General features: G+C 38.2%; 1 protein-coding gene and 1 long non-coding RNA gene across 2 annotated transcripts; one reads left to right on the top strand and one right to left on the bottom strand.

Moving 5' to 3' along the window:
- Positions 1–6,458: 6,458 nt before the first annotated feature.
- LOC112847329 (uncharacterized) lies at positions 6,459–10,651 on the top strand. The gene is made up of 2 exons (XR_003220821.1): positions 6,459–6,767; positions 7,245–10,651. It is a non-coding gene; the product is annotated as an uncharacterized LOC112847329 (long non-coding RNA).
- Positions 10,181–12,159, bottom strand: LOC109202886 (uncharacterized). Its single transcript, XM_019361437.2, has 2 exons — positions 12,041–12,159; positions 10,181–11,311 (listed from the first exon to the last, which is right to left on the bottom strand). The coding sequence occupies exon 2, from the start codon at positions 11,243–11,245 to the stop codon at positions 10,517–10,519; it is 729 nt and encodes a 242-aa protein (XP_019216982.1). The 5' UTR covers positions 11,246–11,311; positions 12,041–12,159; the 3' UTR covers positions 10,181–10,516.
- Positions 12,160–12,497: the final 338 nt, after the last annotated feature.

The following is a 12,497-nucleotide window of genomic DNA, read 5'->3' as shown; positions in this document are numbered from 1 at the left end:
ATAACTGCAAGTTTGTCATTAATTTATTTTCACAGGTCTAGATGATCACATCTGACTTGTCATTTAAATGAGGTGGACTCGCAAACTTTGCACTTTTTGGGGGTAAATTGCTGTCCACTACATATACACAGAATGTGCACAGTATTTCAGATCTGAAAAGGGAGTATGTAATGGACTTGCTGGCTTTAATGTAAAAAGCCTGTTGTGTAACTTTAATGAGGCAGTTGGACTAAAACAGTATTGCTCATCAAGGTAAACATCTGAGGAATAAGGAAACTGTTACTTGTCCTTTTACTCAGTGTTCTTTTAATCGCACGTTTACTAAAGTTTTACATCACATAAGTCATTTTCACAATCATTCTACTTTAAAAGATTTCAAGACAGAGCTTATTGTTCTCTGAACTTCCTTGTTCGCTGAACGGCAGGTAAAGTGCATCTTTTTGTTTGTTTGCTTTTGTGTGTTTGTGTTTTCTCTAATGGGCCTCAGATGACTGTTTGCTTAAATTTGGGTCTCAAAGAATCTTTTTTTTATTCTGCCTGTACTCTCCACCCCTCTTCTTCTATTGCTCAGGTTGAAGCAGAATTTGCCCGTCTTACATCTGTTGACCTGAAAGGGTTCCTTTTTGCTGTGCTTGACCATTATGGAGAGGTTCGTGGAGCTGTACAAAATCAAGAGCGGCATAGGAGGGCTAACTAGGCTCATAAAATGCTTCGGTGATGATGTAAGTGTTCAACTGCAAAATCTAATCCTTTGTTTAAGTTTTAGGTTATCCAGTTCAACTGATGAACTCATTGAAAGAAAGCTGATAAGTAAAGTCTGTCATCATATTTCACAACCGGACATTTAGTGTGGTACCTTTTACAGAATCTGTGTATATTGGTGGTAGGTTGGATATCATATTCTACTTGAATGTCCTGATAAGCCTGATTCAAAATCTCCAATGATAATCATATATTGATGGAATTATGTATCAAAAAGCTGTGAATTTGGAGCTGTCTACATGCTTCATAAACACTGTTTAAAAAGTGTTTTTGTTTTCTTTTTGACTTCTTTGACCAGAGCCCTACACAAAGGAAGAGGATAGAGGACCTCATTTTCTAAAGGAAGATCCCTCACACACTTTCAAGACTGTGAAGGTTAGCATTGTTTCTTTTAGTAAATTTAATAATGACAGCACCACAGTGGATTTTAAATGAAACCTGTGGCATCTATGAAACAATAGATGCCACATGATAACATGTGTACTTTTTCCTCACCAAATGTATTATTACAAGATCTTTGACACTGGATTTGGTCTGGGTTTCAGAGAAACTAACTGGCAAGCTAGCATTGATATTATTAGTGTCTTGTGTTTATTCATGTCTTCACCAGGGTCTTTGACATTTCGCTGCTGTACTGTTCACTTCAGCTTTACGTTTGATTTCTCACATTGTGTATTGTAATGGCAGAGATATTAGGATATTTAAGGGGCTGCAGTGGCTGCTACAGCTGTGGGGGGCAATACTTTGGTGAAATGTCCTGGACCCTGGAAAAGAGACTGTGTAGACTGGGTAAGCAATTAAAGGTTACTGGCCGAGAGTCATTGGGCAGCTGGGTAAAGGTGGATGTTGATATTCAGTGCCAATTATGCAACCTGTTCAGCCATGTCTATATGCTCTTTTTTCATGCTGTTAATATAGGGGGCAAAAATAAACTTTAATCAATAAACTGATTAAAGAAGCATTGTCTATGGAGCCATAATCTGATCCTGTAGTGTAGCTGCAGTTTGCACATTTCATGTATTCTCAGCCAGATTTGGTTTAGAGCACAGCCAATATTTAGCATAAGTAGATTTAAATTCACACACTGGTGATGGCAAGCTACACTGTAGCCACAGCCACCCTGGGGCGCACTGACACAGGCGAGGCTGTCGGACACTGGCACCACCGGGCCCTCTGACCACCACCAGTAGGCAACAGGTGAAGTGTCTTGCCCAAGGACACAACGACTGAAACTGTCAGAGCCAGGGCTCGAACCGGCAACCTTCCAATTATAAGACGAACTGGCAACTATTGAGCCACGATTCAGTCATCCACCCATGTGTGTGAATGACTGAATGTGTAAAGCGCTTTGGAGTCCTTAGGGGACTAGTAAAGCGCTATACAAATACAGGCCATTTACCATTTAAATTGAAAATTTTGTTTGAATTCTGCAATTGAAGACATGCTCAGTTATTTATGAACATGGTCTTTGTTTAAAGCAAGAAATGGATTTTTAACATGGGGGTGCATATCTCATTCTGAAAAAACTTTAACAACTAATAAGTGTTACCCAAAGCCAATCACCATCATCCAAAGCATCAGTATGGCTCTTCTTTGGAAAGACAAGAATTCATAAGCACAACGGACATTGTGTAATTGTAATTGTGTAATTTTATTTATTTTTTTGTCTTTGAACCCTTTTATATCCGACAGGTATTGAAGACACGTTTTCTAAGAGGATGAAAGTTGGCATGCGATGGTGAAAGAAGAAGACATCATCGATGTGTTGGTTGTCCTTGAGGCGGCAGTAATCCTGTCTAATCTGAGGGATGTCTCAAGTGCCATTTCCATGCTGATGGGCCTTCTTTTTGCCCTCAACATACACTATCCAAAGGAACTTAAGGACATCTTTGAAGTCATTCAGAACATCCTAATGAACATTGGTGGAAGGCAGTGCTCCTCACTAGTGCATGGTCTAAGAAACAGACTCTTGCAGAAAGCCATGCAGAACTGTAATTGTATGCTCACAGCATACAATTGCCTTAGTGTTAAGGACAGTTTTTATTTTACTGTTTGTTTTTTTTATTCTTGCAAGTTCTTATTCTCACTTTTGTATGTCACTAAATGACTACAATTTACATTCCAGATTAGACAATTACTCATTTGTTCATGGTTTAAGAAACTTATGTGAACAACAATATAATGGTGGACTTTGCAGATGCTTATCTCATGCAAGTCAGTAGTTTTTCCTTTGTTTTGCAATTGAGCAGACTCAAACTGATGTTTCTGAAATATCCATATTATCAAATGTTTCAGAAGCATGCACTCATTTTCAGAGATATTGGTTCTGTGGAATTTGTTGCAATTGTAAACGAAGACAAATACAAGAGTTTGATGTCTTAGTTGTTATAAACTGATCTTTACTGTCACTTATCAAAGGTTTTGTACTATTTTAATATTTCAAGTTTTATGCTAACAGGTGTGACTGAGCACAATGAAGTTTAAAAATTTTGCAAATGTAAAGAATAACTTTTCTAAAATAGCAAGTGTCCCGTTGATACATTACATTAATGCAGACTTTATGTTGTTACTTCACAAGAATCACTACTGCTCCTAGAGTATTGGTCAGAATTTAATCTTCACCCAAACTGGGCTCAAGACCAAGTTCAAATTTATTGTTTCACAGGGAGCAGCCTTTGAGTTTTGATGGATTGTGAGCCTGATGAGCTACGTCACTGATTTTTCTGTTTCTCAGATGACTAAGATGGCACAATAAATGGTGAGTGTTGGGTGCTCATGAGTAATTGTCTTGTCATGTTTCTGCCTGAAATGATCAGATACACTTTAATGGAATCTGTGGGGTTTTATTTTTTTCTGTAAACAACAGAAAATTAATTTAAAGGAATGTAGATATTTAAACCTGAGATCTAAGATAAACCTAACAGGTAGTTTTGCTGAAATGGATGTTAGAAAGCTAAAAAAAAAACAAAAAAAACTTAAGATGTTTAATACACATTTTTCTTTACATCCAGTCAATCAACTCTGATAATTAAAATGAAACTGATTTACAAGTTCACTCAGCTACCTTAAGGAGCTCCGGTAATTAATAAACTTAAATCAACTTAGCTAACAGATTATGTTAGTTAAGCTAAAATAGATTCCTAAGTTAAAAGAACTACTAAAGTATTTGAATTAACTAAAAAACCCAAGTCATCTGAACTAGGACAAGAGTTTAAACAATAGATTATTTTAATTTAGCTGAAAGGGTTTTCCCAAGTAAAAATGACTATTAAAGGAGTTGAACTGACTAACAAATCTCAGTCAACTAAACTAAGATGAAAGTTTAGACAACATGTGATTTTTCATCAACATAACATTTGGTTGTGTTACAAGAACAAACTCTATTTGTTGACTTAACTTAAAATTTCAAGGCAGCCCTGTACCTGATATCTTTAAGTTGAAACAACAAGTTATATTTTACAGTGTATGAATGTTATAGGTAATCTTGTAATGTAATGTAATTGGTATCTTGCCCAAGGATATTTGGCATGCAGACTGGAGCAGATGGGGTCCAACCACCAACCTTCTGATTGGTAGGTGACCTGCTCTACCTCCTGAGCTACACCCACCCCAAAAATGATTCACTGCCTAAACTGTACTCACGATCAGGTTGATTATCTTGTAGTCTAACTGTGTGCATCAGTGGATACTGTGTCTCCTCTGAAAAAAAAAAACAGTTGTCTGTTTGTTTTTAATTTTTATATGCAAAGTCAAAATATATACAGCAGGTTACACTGTACAGTGAAATTCAGAAATGTTGCCAGTCACCTTTTAACACACAAAAATATTATAAAAATTCTAATAAAATAACAATTAAGAAGTTTACAACAGAAAGTGCAAGAAATAAATGTGACAAAAACAAAATGAGTGAGTTACAGTGGGCAATATTTCTACCACTAGATGTCTATAGAGTGCAGATTACAGTAAATTGAGTTCTGCTTTTTTACCCCTACCAATTCAAGCATGGTCCTAATACTGTTTGTCGCAAAAACAAACAAACAAACAAATAAACAAAAAACATTTAAGAATAAATAAGGACAAAATTGATACAATCTACTAAATATTTTGTGGTAAATGTTTTAGACTGGATCCGCTGGATCCTTTGTCATAAGTATTTCTATGACAACGATGTTGAGTTGTTCAGAATAAGCTGAACTTTTCTGTCGGTAAGCGTTCCAGTTAGTTAGTGTTAGTGAAACTGTCTATGAAATGTTATTGTTGGACTCGGACACTTAGTGAATAAACTGTCATACGATGTGACAGGTGACATAATGTCAGCCTATAACCAGAGACAGCTACTCACAATAACTGACTGTGACAATATCAGGAATAAATAAGTATTTTTATGCAATTTTTGTGTTAGAGCCCCGACTTCAGTTCAGGAGGCTTGAGGCGAGGCTTTCCATGGTCGAGCAGCCACATCCAAGTTTGATATGCAACTTGTCAAATGCATCGGTGTAAAGTTCACCACCAATGGACTGGACTGAGTTTGGTGAGGAAGAACTTAACTGGTCTGCACAGAGTCCTGACCTCACCCCAACGGAACACCTTTGGGATGAATTAGAGAGGAGACTGTGAGCCAGGGCTTCTCATTCAACATTAGTGTCTATCCTTATTAATGTGCTTCAAAAATTCCCATAAACAAACCTAAACCTTCTGGAAAACCTTCCCAGAAGAGTTATAGCTGCAAAGGGTGAGACGGCATCATATTAGATTTTATGGATTAAGAGTGGGATACCCCTTGAGTTATATACATCTGAAGGGAGACGAGTGAATACTTTTGGCAACATAGTGTATGTTGTCAGTCTCTAGCCACAAACATAAAACGTGAGTACAGAACAGCAATGTCCATCTCAAAAAGATGTGATCGGCACCTGGATATCCTCCTAACCTCAAGCCTCATCTCCTGAACTGGGCATAAAAATGCTGATTTATTCCCAATACTGTCGTAGTTACTTATTGCCAGCGGATTAGACATGCAACCCTCTCATTTCTGGACAGCAGACAACAAGCCAGATAAATAATAACAGCTGTTTATAGCCTATAATTATGCCATCTAACATATATAGCTCAAATAACCTAAAACTCACAATTTCCCTCTGACAATCAGTTTGATTATATTCTCACATCATGTGAGAGTTTATTTGCTACATGTTTAAATCCAACAAAACTAGATATATTAAGTAACTTTAAAAACAGGTTATTTGAGTAAAACTCCAAAAGATTTCATGACTGGACTAAGCACACAAATTTTCAAGATCCTAGCAACACGCCTGTCTTAAAGACATCAAGGCCTGAATAAACTAAATTCTTTGGCCTTAGGACTCTCAGAAATAAGGTGACTAATTTGATGCTTTCTTTGGATGGCATTACCTTGGCCTCCAGTAACACTGTGAGGAATCTTGAAGCCATTTCACTGTACTTTATTATCTTAACCTTTTCTTGAGGCAAATATTTATTTATTTTTTTATTTGTTTTGTTTTTGTTTGTTTTTTTAGTGTGTGTGCGTGTGGAGTCCTGCCTGTGCCCCTCAACAATAATATTTAACTATTAATCACAGTTTTGCTAAATAAAAGGATCTGGCTTGCATCAGTCACATGACTACCCTTAACCAATGATCGCCCTTGACGGCAGAGCGCACTGGTTACAAACCGGAAACGAGCTCGCAAAGAGCACGCACATTTTTTGCCGTCTGGGGATCTGGGCGGTGCGGAGCTGTAGGAGAAACACAAGTTAATTGGGAGACGCAGACTGATGCAACAAAAACCAGAAAGTAGGGTGTACAGCGTACACTGTAGTCTATAGCAAACAAATGAGCGTGCTGTGTGTGTAACAGCGCGATAAACATTACCTGTCCTTTAAGTAACTGCACAAGTAGTGCTGGTCATAGCTGCTAGCTAACTGGGTAAGGGTGTCATGGGTCTGTAGCGCTGTCCACCGTTTTAGGGAAGATATTTGGTTTTAAAGTAAGTTACAGGGCTTTTCCTTGCTTTTCTGGGGGGCTTATATTTCACTAAACGTGATCTAATATGCATATCCACATAATTATGGATTATTATTTAAAAAAAACACTGTATTTTAAAGAAAATACATCAAGAAACTGATTATATTAGATTTATATTTCAAATAGGACAATATGCTTATTTACAGCAGCAACAATATTGTATCTCTACAGTTTAAACATTTAATAAGCTTTCTGCCTGCACAGAATGGATAGTCAAACAAATTGAATCATCATAAATACTTTTATTTATTATTTTTATTTTATGTATATAGATTTTTGTTTTTAATATTACTCATGATATAACATTGTCCAGACATGTCCTTTAAGGACATGTTTAGCAGCTGTGTGAGGCTGCTAAAGGCAGTGGATCCCTCACCAGCTGGAAGTGTGGATATTTAAATAATAGATTGATGCAATAGCAAATTGTGCCTTTTTTCAGATTCACAGCACGTGGAGAGTGATAGCTGAGATGAGGAGATGGAGGAAGAGAGGCAAAGAGTGATTCACAGACAGAGCCTCGTTTATTTCTCACCGTTTTGTTGCCTTATGGTTCCAAGCGCTGTCACAAATTTTTGCATTTTATTATTATCTCATAACACTTGTTTAATCAGCTACCATCTCTCCTATGGATTTTTTACAGTCTACAGTCTCAAATCAACACAGCCCTGCCCTCCAGCACTATCAGCAGCAGGAGCAGCAGCAACACCTCAGCAGCAACATTGTACCCCATCAGGTAAAACATAGGCTACGTTTGCTTTGCATTGTCCCCTTGAAACTTCTCTGCATGGCCCTGAGTATATCTGTGTGAGTTCTTATGTCCTGCACAGGTTTATCAAATACCTGTCACACATGGTGGACTACAGTCACTTTACGAGATTACTTAAGTTTCAGTGGTTATGCTCCTACTTCGTCACCTCCACCCTGAACTGCTCTTTCACTCTGTCCTCTGCAACAGGATGTAAGGATTTCTTAATGCTGCTTTACTTCAAAAGAAACAAAATGCTTTGCAGCGAAGTTTCAGTTCGAATTTTGAGTTGATGTTTCATATTAACGATTTCGCTTCCACACTGCCACAGTTCTGCTTGGCAATCATAGAAAATGTAGTGTAATACATAAGAAATAAAGATTTAGTATTCAGATCCAAGCTAGAGACAGGAATTTTCACTTACAGGTCAGTTAATGTCCATCACAGCAGCAGGCGCCCTGCATCAGGAAAAACCCTGTGAGGCTCCTGCACAGGTGTTTTAGGTAATCGTAGCTTTAACTGAGAATAAGATGGTCTACACTGACGTTTCAACACTCAGAAGAACTTCCGAAAATGCGGACATTTCGAAACACAGCTCAGAAGTGTGGTTCAAAAACGGAGGTCATGTGACCGTGTGCCGATGGACGGCTCGCCTGCTGCTTCTGCACAGAGGACAGAGTGAGAGAGAGAGAGAGTCCACTGCTAATCCTGACATTTTGAAAACAGAAAGTCCGTGGTTTCAAACATAAAAAACATGCAGAAAGTTTGAGTTGTAACTCTCATCATCCATTTTTTTTCTGCTGTATGGGCAGAAACTGAAGGATTATTCCTGCTACGCACAGAAAGCAAAATAAACACATCCTCATATACATGAGATTTATTTCTAACTGTTCTCAGTTTTACTCTCTCTGACACCTCAGCATAAGCACACCCTCAAACTGTGGCAGTAATAAATTAATATTATTATTTTTATTATAAAGAGTAAAGCTAAAAAAGTTTCATCCTCTGCTGAGGAATGTGTTTACTCAGGTTAATTAGTTATCTGTCAGTATGAAATGAGCTGATGTGATTGGTCAGAGTTAACCCAGATGGGGGGCATTAGAACGAAAACACATCGAGTCTTTTATTGAAATCTTTATTGTTGAGTTAATTGAAATAAAACCAAATGGCAGCTTTTTTGTTTAACAGCGTGTAAAACAAATGTGATGACCGTGAACTCACAGAAAGTCCGTGAGACATCAGGGATTTGAGTTTGTTTGTTCAACGCTTCAAAAACCTGAAAAGCTGTGAGGTCATCACCACAAACACAGCAGCTTTTTTCTCACATTTTATTTCATGTATAAATAAAATGTGTTACTAAACAGCTGAAAACCTCATTCATGTTATTTTTGCTGAGGTTCACTGCTCACAGTTTGTTGTCTTTAATAATCTCATATAATAAATACTCCTGTTTAGAATTGTGCAGGGTTTATTTTTTGAAATCATTGTTTCAAAGAATCACATTTCCGTGACGTGACAACAGCAAAGGCTGTCCAAAATTTGAAGGCTGCTCCAAATGCGGCCCACAAATGCGTCCTCCTTCTCTCCAGATTTGAAGGAGGGGTCAGGTGTATCCTTTGTGGCCCACCCTATCCCATGATTCATTGTGAATCGAAGGCTGAAGAATTTTGGGGGGAAAAATGGCAGACAGTCTAAGCGGTCCAAAAATACTTTTAAAAGTAAGTACTGGGTTTTTATGTCACTAAAAATATCCAGTGGAACTAATGTTGGCATAATGAAGAATCTTCGGGTAGGCAAGTTCCTTCAAAGGATGCAGCCCCTGAACTTGGACACAGCCTCAGTTTCACACATCACGTGACTGACGAAAATGCATTTTAAATCTCTGAAAGCAGAAATTCAGCCAGTGTGAAGATGATCAGAAACTTTTTTTTATGTCATTATTTGAAGGCTTTTGATTGGCCAGCATTTCTTCGTGGTTAGGGTTATATAGCTAGCTTCTTTTGGCCTGCTCTTCACAGCACTTCAAATCATTTCATGTGCACAGGGACTAGTAACCCTGTTTTAAAAAACAGCTATGTTTATATGGACGTAGTCTACACTGAAGTCTTCTCTTTGCAGGTGAACATGTGGACAGTCTGACTGATCCACTCTGTTTAATCTCAACAACTCCAGCAGCTCAGGGCGAAGCACCAAACTGTGATCCCGACACAGAGCCCACAGACTGTGCAGGCTAATGCTCAGCTCCCTGTTTTCAGTCTTTACATCTTTGCATGATTGCAGATTCAAGATATTCCCTCTTTTCATTTACCCTGTCTCTAAAACCAGCGTTTTAGCTCCTCCTCCTTTAACCCTTGTGTTAATGAGTAGTTCAACAGTCAGAGCTGGTTATTTAAAATGACCATATAAGGATTTCCGAGGTTTTATTCAGACTCAAACTGGCTGTTTTCATTGTATTCATTTCTTATTTTATTATTTTTATCATCAACAATTAATGAAATGAGTCAGTGAAAATTATGTTTAATATCAGAAAATATTTGTAATCTAATGTCCATCACTGAAGCTCAGACAAATACAGTGTGAGGTCAAATTCTGTCTGACTACATGTCAAAACAGCCAAATATGACTCCACATTCATGAATAAAGTCATTTTAGGCTAAACGACACACACGCAACGTGTAAACTAAAAGAAGAAGATGATAATGAAACAAACAGTGGAAACATGACCCTGTCACAGCTTTACACACATGCTTTCTGTATTGTTTCTGAGTTCATTGTTCTTTCATACACAAATATATTCTTATTTATGTATGTAACGTATATTCAAGAACAATGTAAACCGATGTGAAGTCTATGTATCACTGAACCAGACTTTTGCTCCACTCATACGTATCAGCACCATGAGTGTGTTGTTTGATCTCCATACGCAGCAGATCTGTGTGTGTTGTTCTTGTTGCCTGGCTGTGAGCTCAGAGCTCAGACGGCTCTCGTTGCCTCTGCTGGTCTTTCTCAGAGCAGCTTCTTAAAGTTCTCCAGCTGTTCTCCTGCATTTCTGTGTCTGAGCTTCCTCTGAAGTCTCTGAGTCTTCTCTTCATCTGCTCAAACTCTCTGACAGCTCTCTCACAGTGATCACACAGCTCTGTGACAGAGTCTAAACCTGTGAAGAGTTTGAGTTTAGCACTGCTGTTCAGCAGTTCATCGATATCGTCTCTCAGTGTTTGAATGTTTCCTGTTTCAGCTCCCACTGATTCTCTCTGCAGGTCTTCACACAACTTCTTTATTTCTTCCAGCTCTCTGTGCAGTTCTTCCACAATCCTCAGGAATGTCTTCACATCCTTCCTACTTCCTTCCTGCTGTGTAAAGTGTTTTTTAATGTAACCAGCAGCAGTAACAACTCCAGAAACGCAGAGAACCAGTGCTCCCAGCAGACTGAGACTGAAACTTCCAGTGAACAGAGCTGCAGCGCCCCCTGCTGCAGAAACCAGTACCACCACCCTGAGCTTCTTTGACTTCTCCTCCATCAGTCTGGCCTCTGCAGCCATTCTCTGCAGCCTCCACATGGCCCGTCTCAAACGCAGTCTCTTCCTTTTAAACGTTTTGATGAATGAAGATGCAGATTCAGGAAGTGTCTTTAAAAGGCTCGAAAACGTAGGAGGAAGTTCTCTGCTCTGTCGTCTCTTCCTCATTCTTGATTCCATTTTCTGGAAGTCCTTTGAAGTGAATGTTTTCCACTGTGTTGCAGTCTGCTGACATCGATCAGGGCTCTATGAGAAACAAGTGTCAAATTTATTATTGTTTCTAATTACAGCTGCAGTCATATTCATCACTTTAATGGTGCAGCGAGTGAAGGTATTGATATTACCGTTCCTTTTTTTTAATTAAAGAAGATGTAAAACAAAAAAATAAATAAATTGTAATAAACGTCTTTATTACAGGAACGTCTTCACATCCTTCCTACTTCCTTCCTGCTGTGTAAAGTGTTTTTTAATGTAACCAGCAGCAGTAACAACTCCAGTAACGCAGAGAACCAGTGCTCCCAGCAGACTGAGACTGAAACTTCCAGTGAACAGAGCTGCAGCACCCCCTGCTGCAGAAACCAGAACTCCCACTCTGAGCTTCTTTGACTTCTCCAGACAACTTTCTTTTAGTATTTAGAGAATTCAAACACACACTTCAGAGTCACTTTACTAAGTCAGAAACCTTCTTAACCAAATCTACTGAATCCATTCTCAAATCCATCCAGCTAATTCAGCGTGTGCACATCTTTTTTAATACGGCAGTGAATATACACACGACTACTGAGAAGCCACCATTCTGACTCACCCTTAATGGATCCAAACGCAGCAAAAGCTTTAGGAATTAAATTGTTAAAATAAATGTCAGTAGTCTGCAGACTTCTTGCAGCACGTGACTTTTTAAATCTTTGCTTAAATATAAATGGAATAAAACTGAATGACTAAAGTAAGCTACAGTTCTTCAGAATTTGTACTTACATGTAGTATTTGAGTAAAGACACTTTCAGGATGCTCTGCTGGAAATGGATGAAGGTTTGTTTCCTGCTCTGTGCTGGAATATTTAAGTGAATCCGATCGTTTCACCTGTTTGTGTTTGCTTCATTCACATTTATGTGCAAACACATGACATGAATCAGGTCCAAGGTCCGCTCCGCCTTCTTAAAGATAAGATAAGAACTTTATTTATCCCGAGGGAAATTCTTTTATCGTACACGTGCTCAATGTAGCACGAGAGACAGAGGAACAGAGGAATAAGTTATACAATATATACAATAGAATACTAGTATACAGTAATATACAGTAGGATAGTGCAAAATATATTATCAAATAAGTTTAACAAGTAACAATATAACTATATCCTGAAAAATAAATAGCTTAGCTATCAGTGCAGGTGCTTCTAAAAGTGGCATAGTATTGTGTAAAGGTGGGACAACTC

Source organism: Oreochromis niloticus, linkage group LG7 (assembly GCF_001858045.2).
Source record: "Oreochromis niloticus isolate F11D_XX linkage group LG7, O_niloticus_UMD_NMBU, whole genome shotgun sequence".
Taxonomy (NCBI): Eukaryota; Metazoa; Chordata; class Actinopteri; order Cichliformes; family Cichlidae; genus Oreochromis; species Oreochromis niloticus.
Note: the sequence above shows the minus strand (reverse complement) of the source record. Positions and strands in the feature narration are given on the sequence as shown.

Bases quoted from the DNA above. Each gene is read 5' to 3' on its own strand.
- LOC109202886 (XM_019361437.2), bottom strand. From the start codon at position 11,245: ATGGAATCAAGAATGAGGAAGAGACGACAGAGCAGAGAACTTCCTCCT.